The sequence below is a fragment of the Nannospalax galili genome, unplaced genomic scaffold (assembly GCF_000622305.1).
Source record: "Nannospalax galili isolate Female #2095 unplaced genomic scaffold, S.galili_v1.0 scaffold188, whole genome shotgun sequence".
Classification (NCBI taxonomy): Eukaryota; Metazoa; Chordata; class Mammalia; order Rodentia; family Spalacidae; genus Nannospalax; species Nannospalax galili.
In genome coordinates this window covers 386,911-409,921 of record NW_008360325.1, presented here as the reverse complement: position 1 = coordinate 409,921, position 23,011 = coordinate 386,911, and the positions used below count along the sequence as shown (strand labels likewise).

At 45.4% G+C, this 23,011-nt stretch overlaps 1 protein-coding gene across 2 annotated transcripts in view; it reads left to right on the top strand.

Moving 5' to 3' along the window:
* Tdrd9 (tudor domain containing 9) overlaps window positions 1-23,011 on the top strand; it is a 130,408-nt gene that overhangs the window by 22,892 nt on the left and 84,505 nt on the right. Inside the window, exons 3-10 of one of the 2 annotated variants that reach the window (XM_029559922.1) lie at window positions 3,561-3,658; window positions 5,002-5,223; window positions 5,686-5,808; window positions 8,438-8,518; window positions 9,114-9,230; window positions 11,191-11,355; window positions 14,976-15,079; window positions 20,756-20,820. In XM_029559922.1, coding sequence (XP_029415782.1) covers window positions 3,561-3,658; window positions 5,002-5,223; window positions 5,686-5,808; window positions 8,438-8,518; window positions 9,114-9,230; window positions 11,191-11,355; window positions 14,976-15,079; window positions 20,756-20,820 — 975 coding nt within the window. The remainder of the gene's footprint in view (window positions 1-3,560; window positions 3,659-5,001; window positions 5,224-5,685; window positions 5,809-8,437; window positions 8,519-9,113; window positions 9,231-11,190; window positions 11,356-14,975; window positions 15,080-20,755; window positions 20,821-23,011) is intronic. The other variant, XM_008825530.3, reaches the window with a different exon arrangement.

The following is a 23,011-nucleotide window of genomic DNA, read 5'->3' as shown; positions in this document are numbered from 1 at the left end:
TATGAGGATACTTTCCATGGCTGTTTTCATCCCTGGGTAAATTTTTCTTCTGGCTCTAAAAATAGCCTTCGTGCTGTGAGCAGGGAGATAGTTTTCCCCTTTCAGCTGAGCTCAGGTTTTGCATGTAGAGCACCCGCCCATCCTTAAATACAGTGATATATACTTACTTACTTTGAAGATTTAGTTTATAGTTAAGGCATAAATGCAGTAATTGGGCATATTGTTTTGAATAGGTAGTGTCTGGATTCTTAGTAAGAAATGCTCTTGTGATCTCCATGAGCTGACATGCTACTAGTCTTTTAGGATCCATTGTTCATTGTGGAACCTTTGGAATTTCTGTTACATTTTAAATTTGGTTTATGATATGATGAGGTGGCCAAGCAGAGAGCAGCATTTTTTTAATGGTTTTAATTCTTCCAGTTCAGAGAAAAGAGTTCAGTGTTTAATAACGCAGAACAAAGAGTATGGAAAAATAAGAGCAGATTTTGAGGTTGTGGTATTTTCTGTCCACTTCTGGGCTTAATTTTGTCATGTTCAGTTTGTTGGTTTGCTTTGAATTATCCTTGATGCTTTTCTTTTTCTTTTGTTAATATAAAGCTGACAGCCTCATAGCTGTGAATAGTTCTATTCTCTAGTCTCCTGTTCCCCCTGGGGCAGTGTTAGTGGAGACAGGACTTAATCTGTGCTGGGTCTGCTTCAGCCAGCAACTGAAAAATGTCAGGTGATGCCTTGTGCTACATGGAGAAGGGCTATGGTTTAGACAGTGTGGGGAGGTCTTCTGGCTTTTTTTTTCTTTTTCTTTTTTTTGTAGAATTTCTGTCTTTTAAGTGGCAACCTTCAGAATGTATGTGTTCAAGTTATGTAAGTCACATCTATATTATCAGAGTAATAGTTTGTTTGGCAGCACCATGAACCAGGACTCAAAGTCCCTTAGCAAAAAAGATACCCCGGCTTCCTTTTCTGTCTACCAAAAACTTCCCACTCTCTCCCCTTGGTTAGCTCTGCCCTTAGCCTCATTCCTATTCTGCCCCTTCGGCTTGTCCTCCCAAGGGCATTGGCTTTTTCCTTTCCTGACCACCTGGAAAGCAAGGAGGTAAAGTCAGGCATGGTGCCACATACCTGTAATTCCAACACAGGAAGTAGAGGCAGGAAGTTCAGGAGTTTAAGTCATCCTTGGCTTGGTTACAGAGAGAGTTGAGGCCAGCCATTGTTAATTTGAGATCTGGTCTCAACCAAAGCAAACCAAGCCACGTCAAATCACAGAGAAAACTAAACCAATCCAAACCAAAGCAGAAAAGCTGCGTGGCATACTGGATGATAGTGAGGCATAATGGAGTGCTCCAGGTTCAGTGAGCTTGGCAGTGGGTGGAGAGGTGGTCAGAGGCCTGCACAGGGCAGAGCTAGGAAATCTTTCCTGTCAGTGGCCAGGAATACCTGAACAGAGGGTTTGTTCCCATGAAGGAGCAGTTTTTGCTTTGAGAGGTTACAGCAGATCTTGCCCCACTGGTTGTGGAATTGAGAACAAGCACCACACATCTTGATTGAGATCCAGGAAAAGATGGGGCTGGGGTCCAAAATGTGGGAGTGTTGTACCCCATCCACTGGACCCCAAAAAGACCACCGAGGACCCAACACACCAAAATGCAAAAGCAAAGGTTTATGGTTTATTCGGGTTTAAGCTCGGGCTCTCAGACCTCACCAACTCAACGGATCCGTGCCGAGAGCCCAGAGTAAGGGAGAGTGGAGCCTTTTATAGGTTTTAGACAAAGAGAGGAGGGGGGATACAGAAGATACATTTTGGTTGGTTCAAGGAGCCCGTGTGCGCCAACATAATTTTAAACTGATTGGATGTATAAGATGCAGCCCTGGAAGCTTCTTATTGGTAGGCACTATTCTCAGGGCTGTGGAATGTGCTGACTGTTATCTGTGGGGCCAGGAGTCAGCAGGCGGGGGTCAGGGCATGCCAGGGTATGTCTAGGCATGTCTAAAGCAGTAGCCAAGCATTTTACAGAAGCTAAAAGAGCAATTAGTGGGGGTCTGGAGGGATTGGGGGGTAGCAGGTGAATGAAGAGGGTCCTCAGGGTTCTACAGGAGGACCTGGATTGGATCTCCAATGCCACCAGAAGTTCATATATTTGTATGTGCATGTATGTAAAATAGGGGCTGGGTTGCAAGGTCTAGGGTTTGTTCCTCAGCACCACGAAAGAAAAAGGAAAGTAAATAGCCACATTTTAATTACACCTCGTTAAACTAATTCTGAAAGGAAAACTTGGCCACATTTTCCAGGTAGAATGATGGCAGGGAGGAGCTGTAGGGACAGGACAGGGTGGGAGACAGGAAGGGGAGACCATGCAGGGAGAGGGGCTCCCAGACAGGGTGATTTGGGAGAGGGACAGGAAGCTCAGGAGTTTGTATTAAAGCATGTTTCTCAGTGAAAGCTGTATCCTGTGAGCTGTGATGTTCTGTCCCTTTGTCAAGTGATGACCAGAGGCACTTTAGAGTTGTAAGCAGCCAGAGCAGGTACACAGATTACTAGAGAACGCTACATGATTGGGGCCAGACATCATACCAAGCGTTTTTACCATAGTGGGCTTGCCGCCTTTCCCTGTCTCTGTAGTTAGTTATCTTTGATTTACTTATGCAACGAGGAGACCCTGGGCAAGGACCATACTCAAGTTCATGGTTGTCACAATTCAAGGAGGTGCCCCTCCTGCTACACTACAGACCCAAGACCGACTTGCTGTGAGCCCAGCCAGACTCAGCCCGCACCTAGCGCTCCACATGGCAGCCATGCTGTGGGATACTGCCTCTGGGTGCCATGCGGACCAGACTTCTGAATAGAGAATATTTATAACTTTTGTATGAGAGAATCCGCTCCCAACAAGACACTACCAGCGCGCGTTTACAGAGGATGAAAACGCTTCGAAGTTTGCTCATCTCTGCTTCAGGTCCACAGATCAGAGAATAAATGAAATCGTGTGACCCGCTCCCACGCCACCTCCGACACAGCACCTTTGCTTGCTTTCTGGGTCTTGAAAATCTGGGTTCATTTCCGTTTAATTCATGGGTTAGGTTTCAAAAATACTTGTACTTTTAATGATTCCTTCCTAAGTTATTGAAGGTCTTTTTCATGGTAAATATTTATGTTGCCTTTAGCTTCCTGAAAACTTAAAAAAAATAAAAATTTAATTTAAAAACATGAAAAATGCATACTTGACAACTTGTGCATTCTGCTGACATCCCGCATTAGTACTGTTTAGTCAAGTGACCAGTGCTCTGTTTGGCAGGTCTGTTAACTTAGGAGGCAGTGCAGGCCTACATTGTTGGTGGCTGAGGTGGAAGGCTTGAGCCTCTTGGTGAATCCACCAAGGGGAGGGACTGTCGGTCTCTATTAGGAAGAGAATATATTTCAGCACTTGAGTGTATGTCCATAAGCCATATACACAGGTTAGATCTATCATTGGCTTGCTTACTTTTTCCTCTTTTCAGCTAAGAAATAGCTTTGTATTTGCTTGTTTTTGTGGCTTTTTTTTTTGTTTTTTGTTTTTTTTTGACTCCAGGTCCAAGGACACCACTGGCTAAATTAAGCAATGTGACATGCATTCCAGAGACAACTTACAAATATCCCGATTTGCCCATAAATCGATGTAAGGAAGAGGTAAAATTGCTTTTGTCATAATGTAATCTTGCTGTTGGAATAAATGCCTTGAGCACAACACTGTTGGCTTTCAGTATGAAAGAGACAGACAGGGTTCTGAAGCAGGACCCAGAGATCAGCCCAGTCTGGGTGCTTCATGTACTGAGTGTCACGGACTTGTCTTCTGGCCTGTGTGCATAAGCCTCCTCCCCATAAGTACCTGCCCCTCCCCGTAGAGCTTGTTTGAGAAACAGCCAGTTCCTATTATGAAGAAGGCATCCCAGCATCTCCTCTGGAGTGTCCTCATGGGGTTGCTCTCTTGTCTGCTTGTTGGTTGATGTGACCAAACGTTGACACATCCTTTTGTTACCAATGCCGGCCCAGATCTAGCAGCAGATGGTTAGGGTTCTCCTCAGTTCTGTGTTAGTGGGCGTGGTTAAAGTATGTGTGCTTAAACCATTATTATTTACTGAAAAGTTTTCGGTAAAATGAGAAATGTTCCAAATTTCATTTTTATCTTAAGATTGAATCATGCTTTTATGGAGTAGGTGTTAAAATTCAAATTAATTTGTTGATTTTGCCAATTGATAGAAGGATGACATGTTTAGAGTGGGGTGGGGAGTGGTGAGGGAGGAATTGGGTTAGAGTTCTAGAATACTCCACATACTCTCTAAGTGGAAAAGTGGAAGTTAATTGTTTAAAAATTTATCTGAAGAATTTGAAATGAAATTTAAAGCCATGATAACACAGATATTTTATCAGAGTTACATGCAAAATCTTTTAAAATTTTAAAATGAGAGAAATTTAGATTTAGAACCATAGAAATCTAGTATTATTTCATTTCATTTCGTTCTTTAGCAAAAAAGGGCCTAGAGAGCCGAAGTTACCTTAATCTGGTTTCCATAACTGTTAACAGTTGTACACCGGGTGCTGTGGTGAACACCTGCAATCTTAGTACTCAGGAAGCTGTGGTAGGAGGATCACCACCAGTCCTAGGCTGGCCTGGACTGTGTAGTATGACCTTGTCTCATAAACAAACAGACAAAGCAACAAACTACCAGACATACCAGTATGGTATTGGAACTGATTTTAAAAGTGGTGACCATTTTTTTTTTTCGGAGCTGAGGACCGAACCCAGGGCCTTGTGCTTGCTAGGCAAGAACTCTACCACTGAGCTAAATCCTCAACCCCATAAGTGGTAACCATTTTTAGTCTTCTTGTTTTTTTGTGATGTTGAAATGGTTATTACTAATATAACTTAAAGGTGTAAATAAACCCTGGAAGTCTTCTTAAGATAGATAATACTTTACATTGTTGTCAAATTTGTGCCAGTTTTGAAAGATAATTTTTTAAAAAAATTCTAGGTTATTTCTTTGATAGAAAGCAATTCTGTGGTGATCATCCATGGTGCCACGGGAAGTGGTAAGAGCACTCAGCTTCCACAGTACATCCTGGACCACTACACTCAGCGCTCTGCCTTCTGTAACATCGTGGTTACCCAGCCACGGAAGATAGGGGCCAGCAGCATTGCCAGGTGGATCAGTAAGGAACGCTCCTGGACTCTGGGTGGCTTGGTGGGCTACCAGGTGAGACACAGAGAGTGAACCTTGTCTTTTTAGTTTTCTATTCTGTGTAAATTGGTGTAACTGTTCTCTGATGGAAATTAAAGAGCAGGGTTCTGGAATAATTTGAAAAAAACAGTGAAAGAAAAATTCTTGAGAATAACTTTGAATTTCTTTTCTAATTGAGTAGGAGAGAAGTGAGAATTTTCAGACTCATGCTGTTATTATTTAATCCCTTTAATTATACCTTTGCAGTCTAGAAAGTCTCTCGTACATGTGGAATGCGGTAGAGAGCATAACTGGGTAGCTGATCCCTTCCCAAAGCCAAAGAAAACAGGTTTACTTAAGATTATGACTTTTCCTTTGGAACCCTACCTAGCTCCTGAGATAACAGTGGTTTGTTATTCCCTTTCCTGGGTAAAATGGATGTGACCGCTTTGGGTAGTTAAACCCTCTCCCCTTTCTCTTCTCCATCCTCAACTTCAGGTAGGGCTAGAGAAAATGGCCACAGAAGACACCAGGTTAATTTACATGACCACTGGAGTCCTGCTTCAGAAAATTGTAAATGCCAAGAGCTTGAGGGAGTTCACGCACGTCTTCGTTGATGAAGTGAGTACTCTCTTGCTCTGTGGGATCTGTATTCCCAGAACGTAGTGTGGGCCCCATCCTGTGTCCTTGCAGCATGGGTCTGATCTTCCCTTTCTGCCTGTGAATGTGACTGTTCGTTTTTTTTTTTTGTTTTTTTTTTTTCTTTGTTCTTTGTCCCAAAATAGGGGTGGGATGTTGAGGGCTAGGAAAAGATTGCTCCTTAGAGCGGAGATCTTTTGGTAAGCTGAAGCCCCAGACCAGATCTGGTGCATGTTTTTGTGAGTGAGGTTTTACAGGAGCAGCTTCCTTTGCCTGTTTTTGAGCGTCTCTGGTGTCTCTGGCCTGTATACCTACAGAGTGTATTAATTGCAAAGGATGCTCACCAGGTGCTGGAGGAGCATGCGATCTACAAGTCGGTCATAAGGACTTGTACTGTGTAGATGTTTTTAGCCAACCAGACTTTCTATGTGATCCATCAAGGATAACAATAGCTTAAAAAATTGGGCTGGAGGGGGTCGTAGCTCACAGAGGTATAGTGCTTGCCTAGCGTGTAAGAGGCTTTGGGTTTGAACCCAGCACTGCAGATAAAAAATTTTAATAAAGTTAAGTTATATTGATCCATTTAGTGCCCTGAAAAAAACCACAGACGTCTTGTAATTATTTGAACTCTTATTTTTGTGCCTGCTTTAGCTTTTTTTAACTTAAAAATTTGGTTTATTGCTGGGTGTGGTGATACACATCTTTAATCCCAGCACTCAGAAGGCAGAGGCAGGCAGAGCTCTCTGAGATCAAGGCCAACCTGGTCTATATAGCAAATTCTAGGTCTGCTGGGGCTGCAGGAAGACCCTGTCTCAGGAACCCACTGCTCTAGCCCTCCCCTTAATAAAGCACTCTCCCCACTTGCCTGTGTCTCACCTCTTACAAGGCCAGGAGGGGAAATGACTTGCCCAGGGACTACTCGTGTGTGTGTGTGTGTGTGTGTGTGTGTGTGTGTGTGTGTGTGTGTAGGTAGGTAGGTAGGTAGGTAGGTAGGTAGGTAGGTAGGTAGGTAGTTGTACAGCACAGCAGGTGCTTGAGGGGAGGGGAGGAAGTGGGAGAACATAATTCCTTCCAAACAGCATCATGGACAATGTAGTTCAGAATTTCTTATCACTTGGCTATTTTGAGGTTAGGTAGAAATCAAAGTCAAACTTAACAGGCTGTATCCTGTAAGCTGAGAAGAGGTCACTGTGGAGGCCCTTCATTGGAAATAGCCTTGATTTTTCTTCCTGGGTGAGGGGAGGCTTGTATTGAGGAGGCGTTCTGGAGTTGGTGATAGGTGAGGTGTCATGGTGTTCTGTGAGATTTCCACCATCACACAGGAACATCAAGTAGCTTCCGGCTCCTGCCTTCTCAGAGACTCTAGCTCTCTGCTCAGTGGGGAGAGGCACAGAGACAGCAGGGCCAGCGGGACTGGTTGCCAAAGAAGGCCTTGAGCCTCTTCCTGAGGAGATCCACCCTTGGGTTAGTGCCTGCTTCTCTATATTTGCAGGGAGATATCTGGTTATAATCTTACTGTTCCTGTGTGCTGTGATATATTGTGACCAAGTAACTGTTTCTTTTAGAAAAAGGGACTTTCACAGTGGGTACTTGGGTAGCTCAGTCTGGGGCTCCATCTAAGCAGGGCTGGGAGACAGCTGCTTTCCCAAATGTGCTTCTTTGCTGGTGCTGTTGAAGTTCTGTCTTCTTGCCTCGGGCTCTGCCTTTGATCTGGTTGACTACTGACCTAAATTTCCCAGGGCCATCCTTTACCTACTTTGTGAACTTCTGTTCTGTGCATCATGGAACATGATTTGCAACTCCCCAGGCAGCGGGAGACTGGCTGTCTTCATCTCCATACTGGTTAGAATAACAGACCATGGCAGAGGGGTCAGCAGGGGCTGAGGGACCTGGCTCTCTGTGCTGAGGAGAGTGGGGGAGCTCTTGGTTATCTCAGTGACCTGGACAGTACTGTTGGTGTTAAGTGGGCAGGGTCAAGGGGCTCGACTTGGCTCTTCTCAAATGCCGGTGGACCCCAAAGAGAAATGTTGAGGGTGACAGTGACCCTATGATACCCCCTGGCTTGTGGGCACATGCCCTTTGCTTCCTCCTAGGCCAGTCCCTGAAGAGCTGCATATAGCTAAGAGAACTGGTTTGGCTGCTAGTCTCCCTGTGGGGCAGGAAAGCTCGCTCCTTCCACTCATTTGTGATGACACGCACATTCTTTTTTCATTCCACTTTTACATGTGTGTGGTATGCATGTGTATATGTATATTTGCATGTGTTTGGACACATGCGTGAGTACATGTGTTCATGCATGTTGAAGTCTGAAGTTGATGTTTAGAATTATCCTTCATCCCTCTTCCACACTGTTCATCGAGGCAGGGTCTCTCAGGCAAACCCAGGGCTGGTCTCTATGCCTAGTCTCACTAGCCAGCTTGATCTGACGATCCCTCTTGGCCTTCTGAGGCTGGAATTGCAAGCAGGCCACCAGCCCACCCAGGATTTACATGGGCTCTGGGGATCCAAACTCTGCTTCTCATGTTTTCGTGGCAAGTGCTTTAACCACTGAGCCACCTCCCCAGTCCTGACGCATTCTTGATACCTTATGGGGTGCCTTTTTGTGTTGTAGGTGCACGAGCGAACCGAAGAAATGGATTTCCTGCTACTGGTAGTCCGCAAACTCTTAAGAACAAATTCACGTTTTGTGAAGGTAAATTTGATTTCAGAAATGACAGGAATACTTAGAATTAAGATTTACTGTTTCATTCTGTTTCTCATTTAGCAGTTTGATCCAGTCTCTTGAACCCTGTTCTCAGGTGTCGTACTCTGGGTCTTTCCAGGAAGCAGGCCCAGGGCATTCTCCTGGCCCAGTCTGAAAGTGCTCTTTGGCCTTATAGTGTATTGAATTTAGCACTTTCTCCAGACTGAGAAAATGATCTAATGATGTTGGACTTAAGGGAATGCTGGGTGCTGGAGCTGATTAACTGAGTAAGCACCCTGCTGTAATCAGCTCTGGACCATGTGAACGGCGAGTGCAGAAGTGGGGAGCTGGAGCTGGAGCGCAGCATGTGCACCCCTGTTGGAGGTGGAAGTCATGAGGGAAGCAGAACACAACAGAGTCAAGCTGACTGAAATAGTGAAGGTTTAGACAGTGATGTCAGCCAAGCCAGTCAAAATAGGTTACTCACAGCCCAGCTATGCCAAGTAGAGCTCTTCGGATAGCAAGTTCGGCAGCTGTTTGTTTGGGGCTGCTGAAAGGTTTGCTGTTAACTAAAAGCCATTGCCATTGCCTTTTTTTTTGACAGGGTCTCCTTGTACCCCCAGCTGGCCTGGAACTTGCAGAGATTCACCTGCTTCTGCCTTTAGGTCACTGCTCCTGCTCTAAAAGCACTCCCACTGGGTGGAGCTCAGTGACCTTTCTGGTAGGTTGCTTTGCTGCTCTAGGGATTGGAGAGCAACTGAGATGCACTTTTCATTCCTGTTTAGTAACCCTAAAGGTGGCATTGAGGACTCAGCAAATCAGGGCATTGATGGACGCTTGATGGTCATTTTAAGACTTTACATTTTTACTCCAGCCAGGATAATGACTTGATTGTATGAGTTTCAGTTTTCAGTGGTAGAGTTAGAGAGTGTCAGTGAATTCAAAACAGAACAAAAATTCTACTACCTTTGGGAGATGATGGAAACAATGTTGCATCTCTTCACTGAGGAGTGAAGTGGGCTGCCACTTTTAGTGTCCTCAAGATTTAGTGAAACAGTAAGTGAAGAGGTCTGGGGATCTGCGTCAGAAGTGGAGCACTTGCTTAAGGTCCTGGATTTGCTGCATGTCACACAAAGGCACTAAACCAGAGCAAACAAATATATACACATCTGAGCAGCATGTTTTCCAAACATAGACCCTTATTTGTATTTGGGTCATGTATTAGTCACTTTTCTGTTGCTGTGATAGAAACACTGACCAAAGCAACTTAGAGAGGGAAGGGTTTATTTGAGCTTATGGTTCCAAAGGGCAAGAGGCCCTCATGGTGGGAGGCATGGTGGCAGAGGTGACTGGAGGAGAAGGGGAAGCTAAGCTCTCACACCTTTAAGCAGGCACAGGAAGCAAGAGAGTGACTGGCGATCTGGCAAGGCTTATGAACTCTCTAAGCCCACCCCCAGTGACATGCTTCCTCCAGCATAGCCACACCTTCTAAGACTTCCCAAAGCAGCGCCACCAGCTGGGGACAAAAACGTCCAAATACTTGGACCCTATGGGGGACATTCTCTCAAATCATCACAGGTCAAATAATTAGAAGTCAAATTTTAGAGTTTTGTGATTCCTCAGAAAATCCCAATTTATTTCCTTTTTACAAGAGTGCTACTGTCAGAGGAAGAAAGTATACTCCGCAAAAGAGCACCCGCAGATGACTGGTCTCCTATAGCTTAGTCAATGGCAAGGGATTGGCACTGTGCCTGGGTATATCCCTTGGGTGGGGACTATTCTTGAAACCCACGGGGCTTCTCAATCCATCCCACAGTTTCACATGAATTCTGGTCAGTATGAAACATGGTTTGTGTCTAATGTCAAAGGAGAAAGATGAGCCAACAGAGCTTAAATGGCATTTTTCCTTCTCTGATAAGATTTGTGCTTAGGGACCCTCTCATCACCGAGTGCTGCAGGTAGTCCCCACCAGCCAGAGAGCCTGGAGACTGGGGAGTGACACGAGTCCTTGGGATGCTGCCAGCTGCTCTAGGGCCCATCTGATGCGCTCATGACTGACTTTCTTAAAGATAGCAGCTCATGTGTGCTTTGTGGCCAGACTCATAACTGTGGTTCTTCTCGAGCCCCTGGGCCTGGCTCTGGCCTGCTGGTTCCTGTCTGCTGCTGCCTTTGTCTTGGGGCTTCTCCACTTTCTTCAGTCAAAGTCAAGGTTTTCTAGGTCTCTTTTCTAGTTTATTCCTGTTTTGCTGGATCGTATTATCTTGTAATAGTTTCCTTGAAATTAGTTTCATTATGCAAAATTTCTTTTTGAATAAGTGGTTATAATTTGCTTTTATTGGAAGTGTATGTTTTTTTAGTTTAAATTAAGATTGTATTATTATTGTGGGTGTATGATGTGTCATGTATGTGCATGGCTGTGTCTGCCATGGTGGGTGTGTCGAGGTCAGAGGACAACTTTTCAGGGTCAGTTCTCTCTTTCCAGCAGGGGCTCCAGGGATATAACAATTTCTCATTTGAAAAAATAAAATAACAAAAGTCTCTTAGTATTCTTTAAATTGTTATAATTTGTGTAATATACAGGATAAAAATCAAGATATTCTGTTTAAAACCTCAAAAGTTACTAATTGTAGGGAGACCTTAGCTGAGCCTGGGCTGTTCATGGCGCTCTGTTCTCCCTGCAGGTGATCCTTATGTCAGCCACCATCAACTGCAAGGAGTTTGCAGACTACTTTGCTGTTCCCATTCAGAACAAGATGAATCCTGCGTATATTTTTGAAGTGGATGGCAAACCACATGCTATTGAAGAGTATTATCTTAATGATCTGGAGCACATTTATCATAGTGGGGTATGTTGGAGTGCACGGGTTCTTTGAGAGTGGATGGACTTTGGTTTTTTTATTTGCTTGCTTTTTTTTTTTTGAGACAGGGTCTCTGTCTTTGTTCTCCATTGCTGTGACAAAACACTCTGACCACTACCAACTTGGGGAGGAAAGGGTTTATTTATCTTACATCTCCCGGGTCACAGTTCATCAGGGAGCCCAAGGTAGGAACTCAGGGCAGAAACCTGGAGGCAGGAGCTGGAGCACAGGCCATGGAGGAACGCTGCTTACTGGCTTGCTCCCCTGGCCCCTGCTCAGCCTGCTTTCTTATGCAACAGAGGCCCACCTGCCCAGGGGTGGCACCACTCACAGTGGGCTGGGCCCTCCCACGTCACTCATCAAGAAGATGCCCCTCAGACATGGCCATAGGCCAGTCCAGTAGAGACAATTCCCCAATTGAGGCTCCCTCAACCCAGGTGTGTCAAGTTGACACTAAAGGATCCAGCACAGTTTCCCTGTAGTCCCAGCTGTCCTGGAACTCACTATGTAGACCAGGCTAGTCTTGAACTCACAGAGATCCGCCTGTCTCTGCCTCCGAGTGAGTGCTGGGATTAAAGGCGTGCGCCACCACACCCGGCTGGACTTTGGTTTTTGACCAAACCTGAATTCCCTTAGGTTGCAAGACCGTTTTTGAATTTGGTGTCAGAGTGACAGATGGGAGGGAAGGGAGTTGAAAGAAAATAAAAGGAAGAAACTACTAGGTTCTTGTGACGTGTGAGCATAGTAAGTGTTCCCATCACCCCAATTTATGAAAATTGAGACCAGCTTTATACCAGATTGATGTGGAAAATGAAGTTGTCAGGTTTTGGTCATTATAAAATTGTAGATTTGCTTGAAGATGGGTGGTCATTTTACTTTAGGAACGATTTTGATTACATTTGTAGTATGAGGTGATTGACTTAGACCTGGAGGTGACTGTCTGCAATGGTGAGGAACTGGGGACATTTTCATACAAGGCCAAGGTGGACTTAAAGTTGCTTTCATGTGTGTGACTGCCTCCTTCTGATCCTTCTGAGGATGTGCTCAGAGGTAGAGGGCTTGTCCAGCTGGTGTGAGACCCTGGGTCCATCCTCAGTGCCAGAAACAAACCAAAGGAGTGAAACTTCCCTCACATTTCCTTTTTCCTTCCTATTTACCCAGCAGACCTCCCTTCTCTTCCCATAAGAGACCGCTCTTAGCGATTTCTTAGGAATTCTTCCACACATATTTAGGCTATCCGACAAATACAAACCGGCCTTTTCTTCTTCCCACCGAAGTGGTAGTATTCTGTTCTCACCTAGTTCCCCCTAGCTTTATGCATCTTTTTGTGTCAGTACACGGTTTCTCTGATTTCCTTTTCAGGGCTGCATGCCGCTCCGTTGTTGAAGCTGCACTCTAGCCAGTCTTCAGTAGTTCTGGTCTTAGTGCAGACAGTGCTGCAGTGAGTAGCAGCCCTGTCATTGTGCACACGGGGTAGGATCGCTTTATAGGACAGTTTCTCAGCCTTATTGGCATGTTGGCCTAGATAATCCTGTGTGGTCAGGGTGTCCTATCCTTTCAGGATGCTTCTTCTTGGCTTTCGCCACTAGATGCAAGCAGCACCTCTCACCCTTCTCCACTATGACAACCGGAGATGGTCCTAGACAGTACCAGGCGTCTGACGGGAACCTCTCTGTCAGCTGTGCCTTCCTGGAGCACATGAGCCTGGAAGGGGATTGCTGTGTCAAAGAATACATATGTGTAGTTGCAATTTGATGAATGTGACCAAGTTGCTCTGGGTAGGAGTTTAGCTTTTATGAAAAACATTTGTGATGTTAAACAGCAGTTTCTACTAAAATGAGGTGGCTGACCAGGTTTCACCTGACATCAACATTTAGGCACTTGCTTGTGGATGTGTTAAGGAGGGAGGGTCAACTGTGGTATGTCTGTGGGTCTGTTCTGTGAGGCCTTGTGGTTGGACCAAATCATCTTCCTGGAATCCAGGGCCCTGTTGCTGATGGTGAGTTCTGTTCAGCTGTTTGAAGGCACTTAGATTTACCATTATTTACCACATAGCCCATCTTTGCCCATGCTATGGACACAGTGTTTCACTGAATGAACAGAAGAATAAATATACAGACTGAACTATATACTGATTTTTGGTTTGTCTTTTTTGGGGGGTGGGGTGCTAGAGTTGGAACTCAGGGGACTTCTCTAGCTAAGCATGTGCTCTGACTCCCAGATCCTGTGTATTTCTGTTAACATGTGAGCATAGCATTTTGTGTCTATTCTGTCACATAGCTTTCATCATCAGAGGACTTCAAGTTCAACTTCATCATTCCTACTGCCATCTTCATACCATCTCATGCTGTTCAGTGCTACAAGGGAGAAGCACTTCTGTGGAGCTCAGTCTTTCTGCCTGTTTGTCTGTGTGCCTCCTCTGTGAGGGCTGTGTCTGGCCCACTGTGTGTCCCCTCTGTGAGGGCTTTGTCTGATCCACTGTGTGTCCCTTCTCCTTGAGGGCTATCTCTGACCCACTGTATGTCTCTTCTCTATGAGGGCTCTGTCTGATCTACTGTGTGTCCCTTCCCCTTGAGGGCTGTGTCTGACCGACTGTGTGTCCCTTCTCCTTGAGGACTGTCTCTGACCCACTGTATGTCTCTTCTCTGTGAGGGCTGTGTCTGACCCACCGTGTGTTCCTTCTCTGTGAGGGCTGTGTCTGACCCACTGTGTATCCCCTCTGTGAGAGCTGTGTCTGACCCACTGTGTCTCCCCTCTGTGAGAGCTGTGTCTGACCCACTGTGTCTGCCCTCTGTGAGGGCTGTGTCTGGCCCAGTGTGTATTCCTTCTCTGTGAGGGCTGTGTCTGGCCCAGTGTGTATTCCTTCTCTGTGAGGGCTGTGTCTGACCCACTGTGTGGTGTCCTCCTCTCCTTCCTGGGTTTTCTTTCTGTTCCCCTTTTCTTGCTCATGTTTAAACACAGCTGCATTCTTTCATCTTGAGGAACATCCTCCTCAGATCCCAAGTTTCTCTGCAGCTTTTCCCAGCCTTTGTCTGGAGGCTCAGTCTCTGCTTCTCTAGCTCCCAGAGTGCTTGGTTGTCCTGTGTGACTGCTGACTGCCCCCTTAGGCCCAGTAGTCTCCTAAGCCTTGGCAGATAGCTGCCATAGCAAGTGGTATTCTAAGGGCACATCAACCCTAAGGCGCAGAGGTATGGTACTTCCACGTCCTAGTAGTTCCTGTGCATGAAAGTGTTAGCATCTCAGAGTTCCTAGAGGCAGGGGTTTGACAGAGTGGTGGAAGGCACTGGCTTTGGGGTAGGAAACAACTCCTAAGTGCCTAGCCTTTGATGCAACTATGCCTTAAAAATAGGTTTCCTGCCAAACATTCTGTGTCCTTTTTTGGGTTCTCTTATCTCATCCATGCTCCCAGTGACTGGGCGAGGTGACCAGTGACTTTAGCACTGTACATGTTATGTGTCTCGGGTAGTGCTTGACCCAGCAAGTGTTCAGGTGGCTGTAAATGGTGTTCTTTTCATTGGTTTTTCTGAGTGAGGTCTGCAGGGTGAGTCACCTATCTAACCATTTCCTCCGGACTCTGGTTCGGGTTCTTTTTTCTCTATTGTTTTCAGCTCCCTCCCTATCGTCTGGAGGAGCCAGTGATAACGAAGGATATCTATGAAGTTGCCGTGTCTCTAATTCAGATGTTCGATGACCTGGACATGACGGAGAGCAGGTAAGAAACCTTCCAGCTGCACTTCAGCGTGTGCCTTGAAGCATTTGTCACACATTGGAGACTTCTTGGGGTTTTACAGTGTTAAGATGAAACTGTAGACACTTTGGCTTGTTTGGAGCCAGTGTCTAGCTGTATAACCACAGGGTGTTCTCACATGGCAAGTGCTGGGACTAAAAGTGTGTGCCTCCATACCAGGCTGTGGGTACTTTTTCAGCAGTCACTGTCTACAGTGTTTTGGAAGTGTTTTACTGGAAATTTCTACTTAAAGGAATCAAACCCTTGCTGAGTACAGCTTTAAGACTTTTCAAACTTTTAAAAGTTTTATTATTTTTATTTTATGTGTATGCGTGTATTGCCTGCATGTAAGTAAGTACACCTGTGTTGTGCAATGCCCGTGGAGGTCAGAAGAGGCTGTCGGATCCCCTAGGACTGGTGTTACAGACAGTTGTTAGCTGCCATGTAGGTGCTGGGATTTGAACCTGGGTCTTCTGCAAGAACAACCAGTGTTCTTAACTGCTGAGCCACCTCTCCAGCCCCAAGACTTTTTTAAATTTTTTAAAGCTTGGATTGGAGCCAGAGATGGGAGGCTTTTCCAGACATGTGGAGTCACATGGCTTTTTGTCTTTGTTTCAAAGACACATTCCTGACACCCAGAGAGCTCCAACTGTAATCCAGCCACTCATTCTTTTACCTTGTTTTTTAAAAAAAACTTGAGCTTTTTTTTCCCTTCAGGACAGCTTAGGTTCTGAGTGCTGGTTAGAGTCTGTAATTAAAAATGTACTCTATTATTGAAATTTTAGGGTTCTAATTCTACAGCAGTTCGTAAATAGTGCTTACTATCCTAGAACAACAAGTAATGAGAATGTAGGTTCTCCATCCTTAGATTAAAGAAGCTGTATTGCTGGGTGGCTTTTCTTCTACAGTCCTTAGATGGACACCCCCAAACGGCCTTCCTGGGTTGTGAATTTGGACTTTTCTTGGCTCATGTTCATTTTTCACACATTATACACTTCAAGGAAGCTGTTGGTTGTTCTTAGTTTTTATTTGGCTAAAAAATTCTTTTATTTCACTCTCCATTCTTTGCTTTAAAACATTTTAAAGCAGTATGGTGGTGCATGTCTATAATTCCAGTACTGAATCACAGAGATTCAGAGACAGGGGGATCTCCGAATTGAGACCAGCCAGGACGATGTTGTGGATTATGACTCTGAATTGAGACCAGCCCGGACTATGACCCTTTTTTAACTAAATAAGTAAACAAAATAGTTAAAATTTCATGTCTTTGGGCTTGGAACAATCTTACTCAGTTGTAAAGAGTTTGCCTCAAAAGCATAAGGACCTGAGTTTGATTCCAAGAACCCACATAAAAAAAAAAAACACAAACCAGGCATGGTGGTGTGTGTTTGTAACTCTAACTGGGCAAGTCGGGACAGGGGATCCCTGGGGCTCACTGGCCAGCCTAGCCTGATTGGTGAGCTCCAGGCCAGTGAGAGACCCTGCTCAGAGGAGGTGAATGGAGTTTCTAAGAATAACACCCAAGGTTGTCCCCTGGCCTTTGCCCATGCATGAACATACGCTCACACCCATGTACACATACACATGAATAAATAAAAAATTCATGTCTTTACTGTATATGTAGCATGTTGCTTTGAAGTATCCATCAGTAGCTGCAGGTAGTAGCTCTCATTCCTGATGTGACCAGTGCTGGCAGGTGCAGCTCAGCTGCTGTCTCTTGAGTGCTTGGGACCAGAGGTGTTTTTCACAGTCTTCTGAGAACCTGTAAATGCTCCAAACTCCAAAATGTTTTGAGGCTCAAAGTAAAGTACCCAATTTTGGAGCATTTCAGATTTTGGGTTCTTAGAGTAGGACTCTTCCACCTGTATGCAGTTCTAGGTTGTGGTGTGATGCTTATGCTGTCTCTGTGATTTTGTGTGGACAGTGTTGCTGAGCTATATATGCAGCAAAGTGCACTAGGTTTCCCCACTAAATTTTGGTGTTATTTTCCCATAATCTTCTGGCTTCTGCCACTCTAGTGATAAATGACATTTTGGTCTGATGGCATCTTGTAGATGAATGTGTCTTTTTGCTCTCCCTAACTGTCAGATGCTCTTTATCTTTGATGACCTGCAACCTCACTGTTGGGAGTAGGTGTGGATATCTATTTATTTATTTTTCTTGTGATAGAGTGGGCTCACCGAGTCTCAGCACTGGTGTTTTCTGTGCTGCCCAGCAGCCTCCCATCCAGTTGTGTTAGCTTCCACTGACCATCTTGTCTGAGTCCTCACATCTGCTGTGTTCTAACTGCTCTTTTTCCACATTCCCTCAGATGGTTCCACAAGGAACCATCTTCCTTTTCTTCTGCCTCTTCTTTTTCTTTTTTAAAGAAATGTCACAGTGAACTCATAGATTTTTCCTCCTTTTCAAGAGACTTGTCATGTACACAGTAAAAAAGAACAAGGATGTGCAGAGAGCTCCCATAGACCGCCTCACCCCACACATGCACAGCCTTTCCCACCACAGCAACCTACTCCAGAGCTGTGAGTTTGTCACCCAGAGTCTTATTTACACAGGTCTGGTTCTGTGCTGCAGGACCTGGGTTTTGACACCTGTGTGATAGTATCTGTCTGCATTTCAGTGTCAGGTGATTTGACACATAAGATCCTTGTGCACTCCCTTATTCATTGCTGCATCCCTCATCCCTTCATCCTCCCCTTCCTCCCTCTATCCTCCCCTCCCTCCCTCCATCCCTCCCTCATCCTGCCATCTCTCATCCATACCTCATTGCTCCATCCATCATCCCTCCATCCCTTATCTCTCCATCCCTCACCTCTCCATCCCTCACTCTCTATCCCTCCATCCCTCATCCCTCCTTCCCTCATCCCTCCATCCTTCATCCCTCCATCCCTCTTCCCTCCATCCCTCATTCCTCTATCCCTCATCCCCCATCCCTCATTCCTTATCCCTCATCCCTCCATCCTTTCATCCCTCATTCCTCATCTTTCATCCCTCCATCCCTCCATCCTTCATCCCTCATCCCCAGCCCCACAGATGTCTTAACAGTGACATTATATGGCCTTTCCTCATTGACATCTTTACTTGAAATACCCATTAAGGTTCTTCCTTGTCTTTTTATGGCTTGATAAGCCAGTTTTTATTTTAATTATTCTATATGTGGCAAATGCATGTGTATACATTGGAGGCCAGAGGCTGATGTTGAGCATCTTTCTTGATTGCTCTCTGTTGTTGTTAATTATCATTTGAGACAGAGTCTCACTATGTAGTACTGATAGGCCTGGAACTTGCTATGTAGACCAGGCTCGCCTCAAACTAACAGATTACCTGTCTCTCTTTTCCAAGTGCTGGGATTAAAGGTGTGTACTACTGTGCCTGCCTCCACTGTGGTTTTTGGTAGCATCTCTCACTGACTCTGTGCCCTCCTTTGTCCATCTTCTCAGAGCTGGGATTAAAGGTGTGTACTACTGTGCCTGCCTCCACTGTGGTTTTTGGTAGCATCTCTCACTGATGCTGTGCCCTCCTTTGTCCATCTTCTCAGAGCTGGGATTACAAGCACATGCCGCCACATTCAACATTTTCTCTCATGGGTTCTGGGATTTAATTCAGTTCATGCGTGCAAAGCAAACACTTTACCAACTCAGCTATCTCCCCAGCATGCATTTTTTTGTTTGGTTTGTTTAGAGACAGGGTCTCAATTTGCAGCTTTGGCTGGTCCAAACCAGCCTATATAGACCAGGCTGGCCTTGAACTCAAAATGATCCTCCTGCCTCTGCCTCTGGAGTGCTGGGATTACATGCTCATGTTGCTACACCTGGCGTGTGTATGTAGGTGCTGGGGTTTGAACTCAGGCCTTGCAAGGCAGGTGCTTTACTGATGAGCCATCCCCCTAGCTCTTTGGATATGTAGTTTTAGAGACAGTCTTCCTATGAATCATAGGCTGCCCTTGAATTTCATGGATTTTCATTTGGATATTTATGTGATTGAATCCCCATAATTTTTAGATATGTAGTATTTTTTTTTTGGTCTTTTTTTTTTTTTTTTTTTTTGAGACAGGGTCTCCCTGTAGCCCCAGGTGTCCTGGAACTCACTATGTAGACCAGGCTGGCCTTGAGCCTCTGCCTCCTGAGTGCTGGAATTAAAGGTGTGCGCCTCCATGCCCGGCTTCAAATCTTTTTTCTTTTCTTTTTTTCAGTCTTTTTGAAGCAGGGTCCCCCTGTGGCCCCAGCTGTCCTGGAACTCACTATGTAGAGCAGGCTGGCCTTGAACTCACAGAGATCTGCCTGCCTCTGCCTCCCAAGTGCTGGGACTATAGGCATGTGCCACCACACCCAGCTTCAAATCATTTTTATATGTCAATTTTCATTTAACATTTTCCCTTTGATCCAGTGGTTTTCGCCCAAGTGCTGGGGATTAAACCTGGGTCTTTGCACTTGTCAAGCACATGCCTTACTCCACTGAGCTGTACCTCCAACTTTTTTTTTTTTCCTTGGTTGGTTGTGTTTTTGAGACAGGGTCTCCCCGTAGCCCCAGCTGGCCTGTAACTCACTATGTAGACCAGACTGGCCTTGAACTCACAGAGATCCGCCTGCCTCTGCCTCCTAGTGCTGGATGCACCACCATGCCTGACTCCAGCCTATTTTTATACATTGATGTTGATTTTGAATCCTGCAGCTCACTGAATCTACTAGTTCTACTAGAACCTTTTTGGACTCTGTGTGTGTTTGTGTGTGTGTATACATGCACATCTGCGTGTTTGTGTGTGTGTTTGTATGTGTACTGGTGTTGTCACTCAGGCACCGTCTACCATTTGAGACAAGTTCTCTCACTGGTCTGTGACTGGCCAAGCAGGCTAGGCTAGCTGCCAGCAGGTCCCAGAGGTTTGCCTGTGTCCACCTCCCAGTGCTGGGATTACAGGGATGTGCTACCATGCCCCAGCTTTTTTCTGTGGGTTTGACATGTTTCTTTCTCCTCCTTCGTAGTTACTGCTCCCAGGCTACAGGCTGGCCTGCCTTTGTGTGCTTTCCTCCCTTGTGCCCCTAACATTGACTCTGAACAGGCACTTCATGTACAGCCCCAGCTCCTTACCCTGTCTGTTCCTTTTAGTCTTACTGCTTAACTGCAGGGCCTCTTGTTCCCTTGCTTGTCTGACTCCCCATCCAGGAAGGGCTAAGCTCCAGATTAAGGCAGAGCTCTCCTGTGATTCCTGCTATCCCCAGACTGCACAGAGGATCACATGGCATGCAGGGGTGGTAGGGCCCACAGGTTTGTGGAGGAGAAGGTTTTTCACACAGAAGCAAATAAAGTGGTAAGGAGGTGCCTGCCAAATTGAGATCTTACTCATGCTTTGTAGTAGTAATGTACACTGTGATAAAGTTTGCTTATAGTAATTCCAAGTGTTTTATGCCTTGGGGTTTTGGATTATAGTCACTGAGTTTCCAGGAAAACTTTTGCAGATAGTGTGTCTTACAGGCAAAAGCAATGGAAGTTAAGAGTCTTGGATCTTGGCTGGCTCATGTGTTCTCTGTGCTATCTAAGCTGAGGAACAGCACCTGACCTGACCTCACCTGCAGGAGCTTTCTTGGGCAAACCCAGTCATATCCAGGTTCTCAGGCAGCAGGGCTCTTCAGCCTTGAGTCATACTTGTGTACCTCATTTTGACAGGAACAAGAGCTGGTCGGGGCCGCAGTCTGTGTCGGAGCGGAGCAGCGTGCTGGTGTTTTTGCCAGGTGTGGATGCTACCATTTTGTGACTGGGATGTTAACACTCTGGGCAGCGTATATTTTGAAAACTGGTATTCGTTCCTGTTCTCTTCAACATAGAACGTGAATAGCGAGACTTTCATTTTGACTTCTTAAAAGATTTCATGGCCAGGCGTGGTGGCGCATGCCTTTAATCCCAGCACTCAGGAGGCAGAAGCAGGCAGATCTCTGTGAGTTTGAGGCCAGCCTAGTCTAGGTAGTTCCAGGCTAACTGGGGCTACAGGGAGACATGTCTGAAAAAAAAAAATCTAAAATGAGGTGAACACTATTGAAACTGCTAAACACTGCCCCAACGAAACGTTCAGAAGTGATACTGTTGTACATGTAGGTTTGTGGTCTTTCTGCTACAGGCTAACGTAAATTCCGGCTTGGGTATATGTTTGTATATTTCACTAACTGACTCGTTTTGAGTCATTCTGTGTTAGCGTTTTCAGGACTTCTCTAGTAAGATGCCACAAATTGGATGGCTTAGAACCACAGTGATGTGTCTTTAAATTATACTGTCAGAAGGCTGGCACTCCTTTCAGGCACTGGATCTTTCTAATTCTGTGTCCTCAGGCTTTTGGGGCTCCTTGGCTTGTGGCTGTACCAGTCTGTACTGTTCCACACCTGCTGCCACCATGTGGCATCTCTGTGACTCTGGTCCCTCCCAGCTTCTTAGGAGGGCAGCAGCACTGTTGGATAAAGGCCCAGGCTACTCAGTCAATCATGACCTCACCCTAGCTGATTCTGTTCACAATGACATTTCAAATAAAGTTACATTCTGAGTTACTAGGGTTATAACATCACTGTAATTGGGGGGACACAACTGAACTCATACAAGAGTCAAATGTTGTTAATTGAGAATAAGGCAAAAGCACATGCAAATGTTAAGTCATTAGACATTTTCAAAGCTATTTAAAAGGATTTGGCATATCTCTGTGAGCAAGTCACAATGTAAACCACATTCACCCCTCCTCCCTTGGTCCCAACAACAAAGTGACCTACTGCAGTCTGGGAAACCAGTGAGTTTATTGGGCTTACTTTCAGAGCAGTGAGTGAGGGTGTCCCCCCACTCAGGCTTCACTGTAAAGTCTTCACCCAAGCATGGATAGTGGCTTCCCCATAACCACGTAAAATGGTGAGAGGACCTCCCCTAGACTTCCCCAATCTATATACTCTTTGCCCCTTCCTCAGGCCACTTGCAACTAGGGCCACCTGATTGGTTGGGAGGTATGGCTGGACTCTCACGCATGGCCCTGTGACTCTCCCTGCCCCTCCCTCCCTTCCTTGCTGGGGCTTGAACAGTTAACAGTCTGAGACAAGCAGGTACAGCCAAGCTTGGAAGATGGCTCCTGTCTGTCAGAGGACAGTCTTATACAACAAATTTTTAAAAGTAGCGTTATAGTTTTGTATTCCTGGGGATCAAAACCAGGGCCTTATTCATGTTATGTAAAAACACTGCTACTGAGTTACACCCTGGACCAAATTTTTTGTTTTGCTTTGTTTTTAAATCTTATTGAGCGTTTCATACATGCATATAAGGTGTTTTGATCAAATCCATGCCCTCTCCCTCCCCTTCAACACCTGTATCTCCCCATCACTTTTTCTGACAACTTTGTGTTCTCTCTCTGTCTCTGTCTCTCTCTCTCTCCCCCTCCTTCCCCTTTCTTTATGGGGCTTTTTGCTACTCTAACATTCCCCCCTCTGAAGAGGTAACCCTAAAATCTTTTAGGGATTAGATAAGAGCTCCCAAGTACTTTTGACATTTTTGTCTTTTGGAACAGAGTATGTTGCTAAGAGGCCCAAGGACATTTTGACTTTTAGCCAAAAAACTGGCTACTTTTCTTTGGAGTCTTTTTACCTTAAATGCCTAGCCAATTCCTACCTCCTGTTCTTACCACACCATCCTCTGAATAGGTTACCTAAATTGCCAACAGGGAATCGGGACCCAGACTGCTCTGGCTTTTTCCATGCTAAACAGGGACTCTGGGTAAGGCAATTGGAGTACTCCTTCAGTGGGTCTATCAAAAAGACTCCCAAATTACATAACTCTTATGATCATGTGGAGGCAAGATCCAGGCGCTCTCAGGTGGGTCCCCTGATTTCTCAGCCCCTATGCCAGAGGGAGGCTAGAACCAGGTACCTTGTTTGGCTTTCTTTTGAGATAGGGTCTTGA